Consider the following 12,969-nt stretch of genomic DNA (forward strand, 5'->3'; position numbering starts at 1 on the left):
GGAATAACGACAGCCCATAAATGTTAATTGTAACGTCCCTGACACCTTTACGTGCCTCTTATTACGGGGGAGAGACAAGGTTTTTTGAATAAAATGAAAAAGGTATTTTATCTATGCACACACTGTGCGTCTCCTACCGTCGCATCTGTTCCACTTAACATTGACGTCATTCGAGAGCGTGGAGCACATCGCCGCAGTCTGTCCTGAGATGAATGCACAATATTTAGTCCACCTGGTTCTCTCGCTCCACCGTGTGGACGCAGTCGGTCCTGAGATGAATGCACAATATTTAGTCCACCTGGTTGTCTCGCTCCACCTTGTGGACGCAGTCGGTCCTGAGATGAATGCACAATATTTAGTCCACCTGGTTCTCTCGCTCCACTGTGTGAACGCAGTCGGTCCTGAGATGAATGCACAATATTTAGTCCACCTGGTTCTCTCGCTCCACCTTGTGGACGCAGTCGGTCCTGAGATGAATGCACAATATTTAGTCCACCTGGTTCTCTCACTCCACCTTGTGGACGCAGTCGGTCCTGAGATGAATGCACAATATTTAGTCCACCTGGTTCTCTCACTCCACCTTGTGGACGCAGTCAGCCAGCGCCCCTCCCCCCCCCCACAAAAAAATCTAATATTCAGGAGAACCACTTGAAAAGTTTGATTCCGATAATCTCAGTGTTTGTAGTTGTTATCATAGATTGACATCTACACTTGTAAGTGTGTGTGTGTGTGGCGTGCGTGTGTGTGTGTGAGAGAGAGAGAGATAGATGGAGGGAGGGAGGGGGCGGGTGAAGTGAAGTGGGGGCATATTACACTAATCTGGGCCAGAAGAGCCCGGTAAAGGCATATAGCCTTTCCGGTGTGTTTTAGCTAGGCCTCTGCTTTGTTCTTCGAGAGAGGATGGAATATGGACGCTTTATCATACAACCAGACACAGACTTTGGATGGCCTTGTGTGAGTATGTGTCTCTGCATGTTTGACCATAACGTTCTATTTTAGATTTAGGAATGGTCTCAGTGTTAAACATACCGACACATACTGATATACAGGCGATTGCATTTGCAAGCTGAAAATAGTGTGTCGCTGGCCACTGCGGTGCTGAAGCTTTATTCAACTGCCAGGTCGCAGTTGTAAATGAGAATTTGTTCTAAACTGGTCTACCTGGTTAAATAAAGGTGAACAAAAAAATCGCATTTTAGGACCATGGAGAGTTCCCAGCAGACACTTCTCAATTTGTACATGTGGAGGCGCTATTATAACACCATATGGGTTTTCTATGATCGCTGCGGAGTTGTGAGCGTGAACAGCAGGCAACTTGAGGGGACTATGATGTGCAAACGTCAGCTCATGATAGTAAATAATTGATTGGTTTTTGATTATTTGTTGGCATGTTTTGATAAAAATAACCTACCGTCCAAAAATCATTGTGTATGTCGTGGATTATCGATAGCCTATGTCTGCATGGGAGCCTATAACATAACTGCTTTTGTCTTGATTCACTTATGCAGAGCCTAATACACGTTCCAATTATAATTGCGCATGAAATCCAAACCTTACGGTGGTGAGAGAGAGAGAGAGTCCGATGTGGATGAAGACTTGTGCAAATCATGAATGATGGTTATTCTTGTAACACTTGAATAGAAGGAACATGAGGTGAACAACAGTATTTCATCCTTAATTAACATCTGTCCAGGGTCTAAGCAAACCTTAAAGCTAATAGGCTAGGCTACAATCCATAACTAATGTTCCCGAACTGAAGTTAGATTTTCTGATCATACAAGCGCTTGGAGTTGAACGTCGGATTTCAGCGTTGAGTAGCTTAGCACGTTTCAGGGTAGGCTGCCAACTGTGGATAGCCTAGACACCTGCACCCACTACCGCTCTTCAACGCTCCCTCTGCTCCAGCATCGCTGATCTGGCGGTGGACGGGTATGGTCTGGTCTATGGGTGTTGAACAGATGTCTCCGCCTGTTAGGAATCTAAAGTGCCTCTCACCGATGATGTGTCAGTGTAAGGTCATCTGCAGCAACCGGACTCTCTCCCTCATGTTCGGTTGCAAGGTAAGCTTAGAGCAGTTTTGGTGTAACAGTTGTAGCGAAGCTATTACAACAGTTTGTAATTGCAACACAATTCACGTATATTGGGAGAAAGCGATGAGATGGCGAGACAGATGGCTTAAAAGGATGAATGAGATACTATAGAGCGTGCTTGTGTGTTGGTGTGTGTATTTGTGCGTGTGCACGTTCGTCTCATGTGTTCAAAATCAGAAACCGTTCGGTTGACACAAATGAAATTGCTGACTGAGCATTGTGATCATTCCCCAAATATGATTCCACTACCTCACACAGCTTTTATTTTTAGGCTACTTTTGTGTTTCCACTTTCACATAATGATCTAGTCCCTGATTATCTGAAGCTTTGAAATGTGAGCCTCTGCTGGCAATAGGCCTTATATGGGTTTCCTGGTTTTATGGGCCTACTCATATGGATTATTCACGCCTGATATACAGCACTGTGTGTTCAGATCAACACTGCGGTCAAGTGACTTTGCATGCCGACATTTAGATCTGCCATTTCCACAGGCAATTTCCATGACATATCAACCAGCATATCTGAGCCGTCCATGCATGTTACAGAGATTGTACCATTTGATTATCTTATAAAGACCATCAATGAACAATAAACCTTATACTTCACATTTGTGCTGTTTAAGTTAATGGTCAGCATGTAAACCAGCAGAATCATTATCTTCAGTTGTGGGTCATGAGCTTTCTGTTTTGCATTCCAACTAAGAGACCATATAGATCCCAGCTAGTGCATTTGGGAATATATGTTTTTGGTTTCCAATTGGTTGTGGGAGGAAGCCATGCCTTTACTGACCGGTAAAACTGAATGTTTTTTAAAACATTTTGGGAACAGAAGTGAACATTTAGCCCGTTTAGGAACACTTATTTTTAGGCTACAGGGAGGTTCTGAGAATGTTTTACTCGGTTTCTTTGAATGTTTTCCTGGTAGGTTTTATTAACGCTCTGAGAACGTAAATTCGAGGTTATTTTGAGATATTTTCATAACTTTCTTAAAACTTTCAGTAAATGTTCCAATAAGACTTTTAATAACACTGCTTAGTTTGTGTTCACTTGTTTGAACTCCAAGCCCAGATAGGTATTAATCATGCTAACAATTTTTTTATTTAATTTTTTTATCAGTGAGCTTCGAATCTTCTGTTCGCTATCCATGGAGTTAGTCCACTCCGCCACCAGGATGGAGCTAGAATGCCAGTTTTTTTAATACATACAAAGCTGTTTATTTTAGTCTATTCAAGCAGACCCCATTTCAAAAGGAAACAAGCCCTCATTAAGATCAGATGTGGCGAATTAGTGGGTGCGGCCAACACACCTTAACACACTTAACAAGATAGAGGATAGAGTTTTGTTGATGCTGAGAACGGAATGTATATGTTTGTAAATAACACTTCTTAGAACGTTCTCTAAAAGGTTACAACCTTTTTATTGTGCTTTTATGGAAACTTTTCTTAATTTCCACATCATATTGATGAAATTTAACCAACGTGGAATAGACATCTGTGCCCAATGGGATGAGGAAACTTACAGGAAACGTTATGCTGAGGAAACGTTTTGCTAGAGGCGTCACTACAGACCAGAGTTTGATCCCAGGCTGTATCACAACCGGCCATGATTGGGATTCTCATAGGGTAGCGCACAATAGGCCCAGCGTCATCCGTGTTAGGAGAGGGTTCGGCCATCATTGTAAATAAGAATTTGTTCTTAACTGACTTGCCTAGTTAAGTCAAATAAAAAGTATTTAAATTCCCACAGAACCTTTGTTCTTAACATTCTCTGAATTATTTGCGAACATTCTCAGTGTCAAACATGGAGAAAGTTCCTAGAACATTACAAACATTGAAATGAACCAACTTTTAGGAAACGTTCCTTTAAAGCTACAATATGTACGTTTTTGGGCGACTCAATCAAATTCACATAGAAATGTGAGTTATAGATCTTTAATTCCCGTTGAAAGCAAGTCTACGAAGCTGTAGATCTGTTTTGTGTGCTGTTTCGTTTTTGCATCTTTTACTCGTGGTTTTGTACACCATGCTTCAAGCAGCTGAATATACAATATTTTTGGCGATGAAAAATATTTCACAGAGGTTTAGATCGAACAATTATTCTCTACACATTGACTATTTGTTTTGTCTCGATCACATTTAAGGTAAGACCCAGATGCAGACTGTGTTGAAGTAACAATGTTTATTACAACAACAGGGGCAAAAGTACAGGACGGCAGGCAGGCTCAGGTCAGGCAGAGGTCGGTAATCCAGAGTAGTGGGGCAAAGGTACAGGACGACAGGCAGGCTCAAGGTCAGGGCAGGCAGAAGGGTCAAAGCCGGGAAAAACAAGAAAACGCTGGTAGGTTCAACGAACAAAACCAACTGGCAACAGACAAACAGAGAACACCGGTATAAATACACCGGGGATAATGTGGAAGATGGGCGACACCTGGAGGGGGGTGGAAACAAGCACAAAGACAGGTGAAACAGATTAGACAGACAGTCACATGAACTGAAATGAAGTGGTCTATTAGAATTTTAGCAACCAGGAAATGGCAGAGCAATTTCTGCATAGTGCATCTTTAAAGTAACAAAATACCAATATCATTCCATTTTTTTTTGTCAAGTTCCTTAAAATGTGCAGAGAATGTTCCAAAGCCAAGCAACTATCCTGTATCATTCCCAAAAGGTTGTGGGAAGGTTGTATGGAAAATAATCATAGGACAACCACACTCTCACCAAGCTCTAAGAAACATATGGTTCTCAGAAATGTATGTGCTAGCTGGAATATAGCTTCTTATCCTTAAATTCAGAGAGAGCTGTTTGTGACCTTTGGATAAATCCAATTTATTGGTAAGGGTGTTCACTTTGAGATCAGTCCATAAAGGCTACTAACTGGTTGGGGGCTGTCTATTGTGAATCAAAAGTGTAATGATTGGTACCACTGCAAATTAGATCACTGTCGTGGTAGCCTCGTCGAGAACCAGGCTCCCCTAAAACGGGAGGCATGACAATGTGAGACTACTGTCATGGAGACTAGAAGGTGTCTATCTTGACTGTATCAATGCCATCAGCCTTGGTAGGCAAAATTTATTGTGGAATGAGATCATTGAACAGTTCAAAGGAAAACTTCACTGCTAGTCACTATTTGGGGTGTTTTCCCAGTCTCCCTACAGAATTATGATTGATGAGAGGTGTTTCAGATATAATTATACAACATAGCGGTATTTTTGAGGCGGGAGAGTTCAACCAATGATGTCATTGGTTAATTGAGCCTGCTGTCTGATATGGTGGCCTTTGTGTTTAGCCAATTGCACGGTAATGCTATCAGCGAGTAGACATGGTTGTCCTTGTTCAATAGAGCTATTGGAATTGTCTCAACAATGTTCCTATCAGTTTGGAACCACCAAGACTCTTCATAGAGCTGGCAACCCGGCCAAACTGAGAAATCGGGGGAGAAGAGCCTTGGTCAGGGATGTGACCAAGAACACCAATGGTCACTGACAGAGCTCCAGAGTTATTCTGTGGAGATGGGAGAACCTTCCAGAAGGATAACCATCTCTGCAGCACTCCACCAATCAGGCCTTTATGGTAGAGTGGCCAGACGGAAGCCATCAGTAAAAGGCATATGACAGCCCGTTTGGAGTTTGCCAAAAGGGACTAAAGGACTCAGACCATGAGAAACAAGAATCTCTGGTCTGAAAAAACCAAGATGAACCTCTTTGGCCTGAACGTCTGGTGGAAACCTGGCACCATCCCTACGTTGAAGCATGGTGGTGGAAGCAACAGGGACTGGGAGACTAGTCAGGATCGAGAGAAAGATGAACGGAGAAAAGTACAGAGAGATCCTTGATGAATACGTGATCCAAAGACCTCAGGATCTCAGATTGGGGCGAAGGTTCACCTTCCAACAGGACAACGACCCTATGCACACATCCAAGACAACACAGGAGTGGCTTGGGGACAAGTCTCTGAATGTCCTTGAGTGGCCCAGCCAGAGCCCGGACTCGATCGAACATCTCTGGAGATACCTGAAAACTGCTGTCCACCGACGCTCCCCATCCAACCTGATAGAGCTTGAGAGGATCTGCAGAGAAGAATGGAAGAAACTCCACAAATTCAGGTGTGCCAAGCTTGTAGCGTCATACCCAAGAAGACTCTAGGCTGTAATCACTGCCAAAGATGCTTCAACAAAGTACTGAGTAAAGAGTCTGAATACTTCTGTAAATGTGATATTTCATATTTTTTGTTTGAATAAATAAATAAAATATTTTTTGCTTTGTCATTATAGGGTATTGTGTGTAGATTGGCAAGGGGGAATTTTTTAAAAATTAATTTTAGAATAAGGCTGTAACATAACAAAATGTGGAAAGTCAAGGGGTCTAAATACTTTCCAAAGGCACTGTATACTGAACAAAAATATAAAATCGCAAAATGCAACAATTGTAAAGATTTTCCTGAGGTCATAGAAGGAAATCAATCAATTTATATAAATTAATTTATGGATTTCATATGACTGGGCAGGGTCGCAGCCATGGTTGGGCGTGGGAGGGCATAGGTCTACCCACTGGGGAGCCAGGCCCAGCCAATCAGAATAGTTTTCCCTACAATAGGGCTTTATTACAGAAATACTCCTCACTAACAGGGATGTAAACAGATTTGTGCACAAAATGAGAGAAATAAGCTTTTTGTGTGTATGAAACATTTCTGGTATCTTTTATTCATCTCATGAAACGTGGGACCAACACGTTACATGTTGCATTTATATTTCTGTTCAGTATATATATGTCATACATTGACTTAACTGTCCCTGCTTACTGCGGTGTAAACTTACCTCGGTCTTTTCCTATTATATATTTATTTCCTCATAATGGAGTCATGGAAAGATTTAGTTAAGGTGACTTACATTAGTTATTGGTGCGGAGCTTGATGTTGATGGGATCAGAATCTGTAAATGGAACACATAGGCCAGTCACATCAGCCTCTGTGGTAGTTAGTTAGTTAGCTAACCCCAGTCATATACACTAACTGCTTTAGCGCCTATTAACGATAGAATCTTTTGACCAGGGGTGTTTTGTTAAGAGTCCCGACGCTTGCTCTAAACGTTAACACGCATCGCTTGTGGTACGTTTTTGTAAACATACGGTATCTTTCATATCAGCAATATGTAACAGTATAACTTTAGACCGTCCCCTCGCCCATACCCGGGCGCGAACCAGGGACCCTCATCATTTTCACACAAAAAAGGTTCAATTACTACACACCTTTATAGGATTAGTGTTCCCACATGGCCATATCGCCATGCTACCTCGCTTGTGTACAGAAGACAGACTGAAGACATTGGCAGATACCTGTGCTAATTAGCTATCTAGCGTGCTCTGAACACCTGTGTGTAAACGTAAGTGGAGTGGAAGTGTAGTTTGTCAACTGGAGGAACACACAGCTTGTGGATCTGTGCAAAACTGTTACAGTAAGTGTGTATATTTTTTGAAATATTATTTCTTGCTGATATGAGAGATATGGGGCATATCAGCATATGTTTCGAAAAACATTTTGATTATTGACTTTTCAATAATCAAACACAGCATAGGAAGTGTAGTTCACATAAAGCCAAATGTGGGTGAATGTAACTGCTGAAAAACCTACATACGGAGAAGGGTTTTCAAGAGCTAGCTAGCGGTTAGATACGGCTCGGTAGGCTGTAGCTAATATAACCTAAAGTAGCTAACGTTAGCTTGCAAAGTTACAAATCACATCACCAGAAAGCAGTTGGCTAATTACATTGATGTGCTTTGGAATGTCTAGCCAGCGTATTATGAAAGCTAGCAAGATTTGGTATAGATAAACAAATGTAATTCTCTACCTAGTTAGCTATGTTACCGCTGCCAGATTTAGTAAGGTAACCAATGAAATTATACCCCAGCAGCCTGTGCTTGCTTTTAGTTTGGACAGCCACGTTGAGCACCACACCATGACTAAACTGTACAGTTGTTCTCGACACAAAAATCCAAATAAATAATTATTCACACGCTGATGTTCTATGAACGAGTGGCTGGTCCAGTGAATAGCGTTAGCTACCCGTTGACACCCATTCTCAACTGGGTCCACCTCGACAGGCGCTGTACTTGTCACGACTTCTACCGAAGACGATGCCTCTCCTTGTTCGGGCGGTGCTCGGCGGTCGACGTTACCGGTCTTCTAGCCATCATTGATCCATTTTTCATTTTCTATTGGTTTTGTCTTGTCTCCCTACACACCTGGTTCCAATCCCATTCATTACCTGTTGTGTATTTAACCCTCTGTTTCCCAGCATGCCCTTGTTAGAAATGTTTTGTTTTTTTCATGCTCGTGTTGTTTGTATTGGTGGGCGACGGGTCCTCGTACCCACTTTGCTTTTATTTATGTAAAATGGTTTTGGAGCTGTGTTTATTTAAGTTATTAAACTACTCCATTCAAACGAAGTTGGATTCTCCTGCGCCTGACTTCCCTGCCACCTATACACACGACGTGCGACGTGACAGTCCTACATCCTGAAATCGCAATGAATTCTGGATATTGTGGTTTGCTTACAACCATGAAGTGTAAATGTCTCATTTCTACCGGTGAGATGCAGAAACGCTCGCATTTGTGTGTAGTGAGGAAATGTTCCATTTCTATGACACGTATTATATGTTCATAACATAACAACATATACAGTGAAAGAGCAGTGGTGAAATGTCCCTTTAAGAACTGAGTTCTGTAGAACCTGTGGATTTGTCACCCAGTGATGGGCTTGGTACAGTATGTGTGTTTCCAGTTGGACAACCACAGCCTAAGTATATCATGCTTTCAAAGACACTTATAAGACTGGTGCCGTCACCTGGCCGTATCTGTTGATTTGATTCCCTCACTCGCCCATCCACTTCATCCCCTCTTTCGCCCCTCCCATTTTCAGGTGTTTCTGGCCGGACAGCTTGCTCTGTTTCTCCTTCCCCATGGCATGGAATGGGTCTTCAGCCTGTTTTCCTCCGTCTCTTAGCTGTATCTAGATAACCGTTTCTTCTCTGGCTCTGCCAATTGGCCGTGCTGTGTCCATTAACAAGGTGCCTGGGTCTCTGTGGTATCTAACATATCCAGATACTTGTGAGACCCAGGCAGCACCTCCACTTCTCATCCTCTCCTCTCCCTTCGGCACCAGATACTAGTTCCCTCCCTCCCTTAACACCATCCTGCACCACAGCTTCACACACACACTCAAACAGACTCCACTCCGAAGCCCAGATAGCACAGAGAAAGAATGAGAATGTGAGCGAGAGAGAACAAGAAAGAAAAATGAGAGTAAGAGATCAGTGTTTCAATTCCATCAGTGTTTACAAATCTGAGGAGCAGTAGTGTTGGAGTGTACCAATATTTTGAAGTGTATTGAAAATTGAAATGGAGATACTGATATGCATTTACTCATGGACAGACAATCTTTGATCTAAAGGAGAAACAGTTGGCCCAAACATGGCGCCAGCATGATGTATACAGTGAGGGGAAAAAGTATTTGATCCCCTGCTGATTTTGTACGTTTGCCCACGGACAAAGAAATGATCAGTCTATCATTGTAATGGTAGGTTTAATTGAACAGTGAGCGACAGAACAACAAAAATCCAGAAAAACAGATGTCAAAAATGTTATAAATTGATTTGCATTTTAATGAGGGAAATAAGTATTTGACCCCTCTGCAAAACATAACTTAGTACTTGGTGGCAAAACCCTTGTTGGCAATCACAGAGGTCAGACGTTTCTTGTAGTTGGCCACCAGGTTTGCACACATCTCAGGAGAGATTTTGTCCCACTCCTCTTTGCAGATCTTCTCCAAGTCATTGAGGTTTCGAGGCTGACGTTTGGCAGTTCAAACCTTCAGCTCCCTCCAGATTAAGGTCTGGAGACTGGCTAGGCCACTCCAGGACCTCAATGTGCTTCTTCTTGAGCCACTCCTTTGTTGCCTTGGCCGTGTGTTTTGGGTCATTGTCATGCTGGAATACCCATCCACGACCCATGTTCAATGCCCTGGCTGAGGGAAGGAGGTTCTCACCCAAGATTTGATGGTACATGGCCCCGTCCATCGTCCCTTTGATGCAGTGAAGTTGTCCTGTCTCCTTAGCAGAAAACACCCCCAAAGCATAATGTTTCCACCTCCATGTTTGACGGTGGGGATGGTGTTCTTGGGGTCATAGGCAGCATTCCTCCTCCTCCAAACACGGCGAGTTGAGTTGATGCCAAAGAACTCCATTTTGGTCTCATCTGACCATAACACTTTCACCCAGTTGTCCTCTGAATCATTCAGATGTTCATTGGCAAACTTCAGACGGGCATGTATATGTGCTTTCTTGAGCAGGGGGACCTTGCGGGCGCTGCAGGATTTCAGTCCTTCACGGCGTAGTTTGTTACCAATTGTTTTCTTGGTGACTATGATCCCAGCTGCCTTGAGATCATTGACAAGATCCTCTCCTGTAGTTCTGGGGTGATTCCTCACCGTTTTCATGATCATTGCAACTCCACAAGGTGAGATCTTGCATGGAGCCCCAGGCTGAGGGAGATTGACAGTTCTTTTGTGTTTCTTCCATTTGCGAATAATCGCACTCACTGCTGTCACCTTCTCACCAAGCTGCTTGGCGATGGTCTTGTAGCCCATTCCAGCCTTGTGTAGGTCTACAATCTTGTCCCTGACATCCTTGGAGAGCTCTTTGGTCTTGGCCATGGTGGAGAGTTTGGAATCTGATTGATTGATTGCTTCTGTGGACAGGTGTCTTTTATACAGGTAACAAACTGAGATTAGGAGCACTCCCTCTCAGCTCGTTACCTGTATAAAAGACACCTGGGAGCCAGAAATCTTTCTGATTGAGAGAGGGTCAAATACTTATTTCCCTCATTAAAATGCAAATCAATTTATAACATTTTTGACATGTGTTTTTCTGGATTTTGTTGTTATTCTGTCTCTCACTGTTCAAATAAACCTACCATTAAAATTATAGACGGATCATTTCTTTGTCAGTGTAGCCGGGAATGGCTGGTGTATTTTATTGATTGTCAATTCAGTATCCTCTCTACACTATCTCTCCTCTTTCCCCTCTTTCCTCTCTTCTCTCCAACGCTGTCTCCCTGGCCTGTTCCATCCTCCCTGCTGGCTGGCTTGGTGTTGCTCTAGCACAAGCCCCATTCCATTACTTAGTAGACTTGCTGAGTTGAATCTCGGCCAGGATGACTGAAACTACAGATGCCAAAAGGTCATTCGACCAAATGGAGTGAAGCCCTGGACTAGTGTAAAGGGACATACAGTAGAACACATTTAATAACATTACTCTCTAGTTCACATTCTCTTAATAACCCCAAATAATTCCAAACATTTTAGTTGCCTTGATGTATTGTCTGTGTAATCCCTTTGTGGAGATGACTGGTAGTGATTGAATTGAGAGTTGCTGTGTCATGTGTAGGCTATCTCTGCCTTCCCAACTGCTTTTCTGGATGGACTGTCCCTTAAGACCACACATGAGCGATTTCATTGATTGAATTATCTTCCATTATCTGAAGTTAAGAGTAAGCATTCATTTCAATGCAATTACATTAAATCTAACTAGCAGTGCATGTTACTGTAACATACATGTACATGATCACATCCAAGATACACTCCTACCACAGCCTTCATTTGATCAGCATCAAATCTATTTTCTTGTCTGCCTACTTTCCTCTGATTAAAAATGTTTTCACACATTTTTACCCCCTTAATTTCTCTCTGTTTGTTCATCTGTTGTTGGAGGAGTCTTGTACCACATTACCTCACTCCTCCTCCTTGTTATCTCCTCCTTTCACTCTCCTCCTCCTTGCTCTCTCCTCCTCCTTGTTATCTCCTCCTCCTCGCTCTCTCCTCCTCCCTGTTATCTCCTCCTCCTTGCTCTCTCCTCCTTGCTCTCTCCTCCTCCTTGCTCTCTCCTCCTCCTTGTTATCTCCTCCTCCTTGCTCTCTCCTCCTCCTTGCTCTCTCCTCCTCCTTGTTATCTCTCCTCCTTGCTCTCTCCTCCTCCTTGTTATATTTTCCTCTATACTGACTCTCCCAGTTCTCCCCCTCTTTCCCATTTCTCCACTTCTATCTCTCAAACCCCCTCCCCATCTTTTTCCCATTTCTCCCCTTCCCTCTCTCAAACCCACTCACCCCCTCTCTCCCATTTATCCACTTCCCTCTCTCAAGCCCCCTCCCCCCTCTTTCTCATTTCTCCACTTCCCTCTCTCAAACCCCCACCCCCTCTCTCCCATTTCTCCACTTCCCTCTCTCAAACCCCTCCCCCTCTCTCCCATTTCTCCACTTCCCTCTCTCAAACCCCCTCCCCCTCTCTCCCATTTCTCCACTTCCCTCTCTCAAACCCCTCCCCTCTCTCCCATTTATTATTTTACATTTCTCAACCCTTTCCTCGTTCATCCACGCACCCATCTCTCTTACCTCTTCCAATCTCTCCCTTTCTCTCTCTCCCTCTCCTCTCTCTCCCTCTCTCTCTCCCTCACTCTCTGTGTGTGTGTGTGTGTTGTGGTCTTGCTGTCTCAGTGTAATGTGATCCAGCAGCAGTGCTGATTGCCCCCTGCTCTGCTCTGGTTGCTAGGCAGCTGATCTGAGACCAGTCCCTCCTTAGTGCTGCACCTCCCTTGCCGACCCTTCTGCCTGCCGCCAAAGAGAGGAGGGGGGATGGTAGCACCGTGACACCAATCTGAATGCCACACATTTACATTTACATTTAAGTCATTTAGCAGACGCTCTTATCCAGAGCGACTTACAAATTGGTGCAGTCACCTTATGACATCCATTTACCACCCTGTGAAGTTCATAATAGCTTAATAAACTGTGTGTTTTCCAGAGTCGTATTGGGAGGACCCCACACCATGTCATCGC

At 43.4% G+C, this 12,969-nt stretch overlaps 1 protein-coding gene across 1 annotated transcript in view; it reads left to right on the top strand.

Moving 5' to 3' along the window:
- The first annotated feature begins 1,933 nt into the window (after window positions 1-1,933).
- The window catches only part of LOC115125410 (disks large homolog 4-like), a 76,629-nt gene continuing 65,593 nt past the window's right edge, over window positions 1,934-12,969 (top strand). The window contains exon 1 of the mRNA XM_065004865.1: window positions 1,934-2,060. Within this exon, the coding sequence (XP_064860937.1) occupies window positions 1,944-2,060 (117 nt within the window). The 5' untranslated portion in view covers window positions 1,934-1,943. The remainder of the gene's footprint in view (window positions 2,061-12,969) is intronic.

The sequence above is a fragment of the Oncorhynchus nerka genome, linkage group LG19 (genome assembly GCF_034236695.1).
Source record: "Oncorhynchus nerka isolate Pitt River linkage group LG19, Oner_Uvic_2.0, whole genome shotgun sequence".
NCBI lineage: Eukaryota > Metazoa > Chordata > Actinopteri > Salmoniformes > Salmonidae > Oncorhynchus > Oncorhynchus nerka.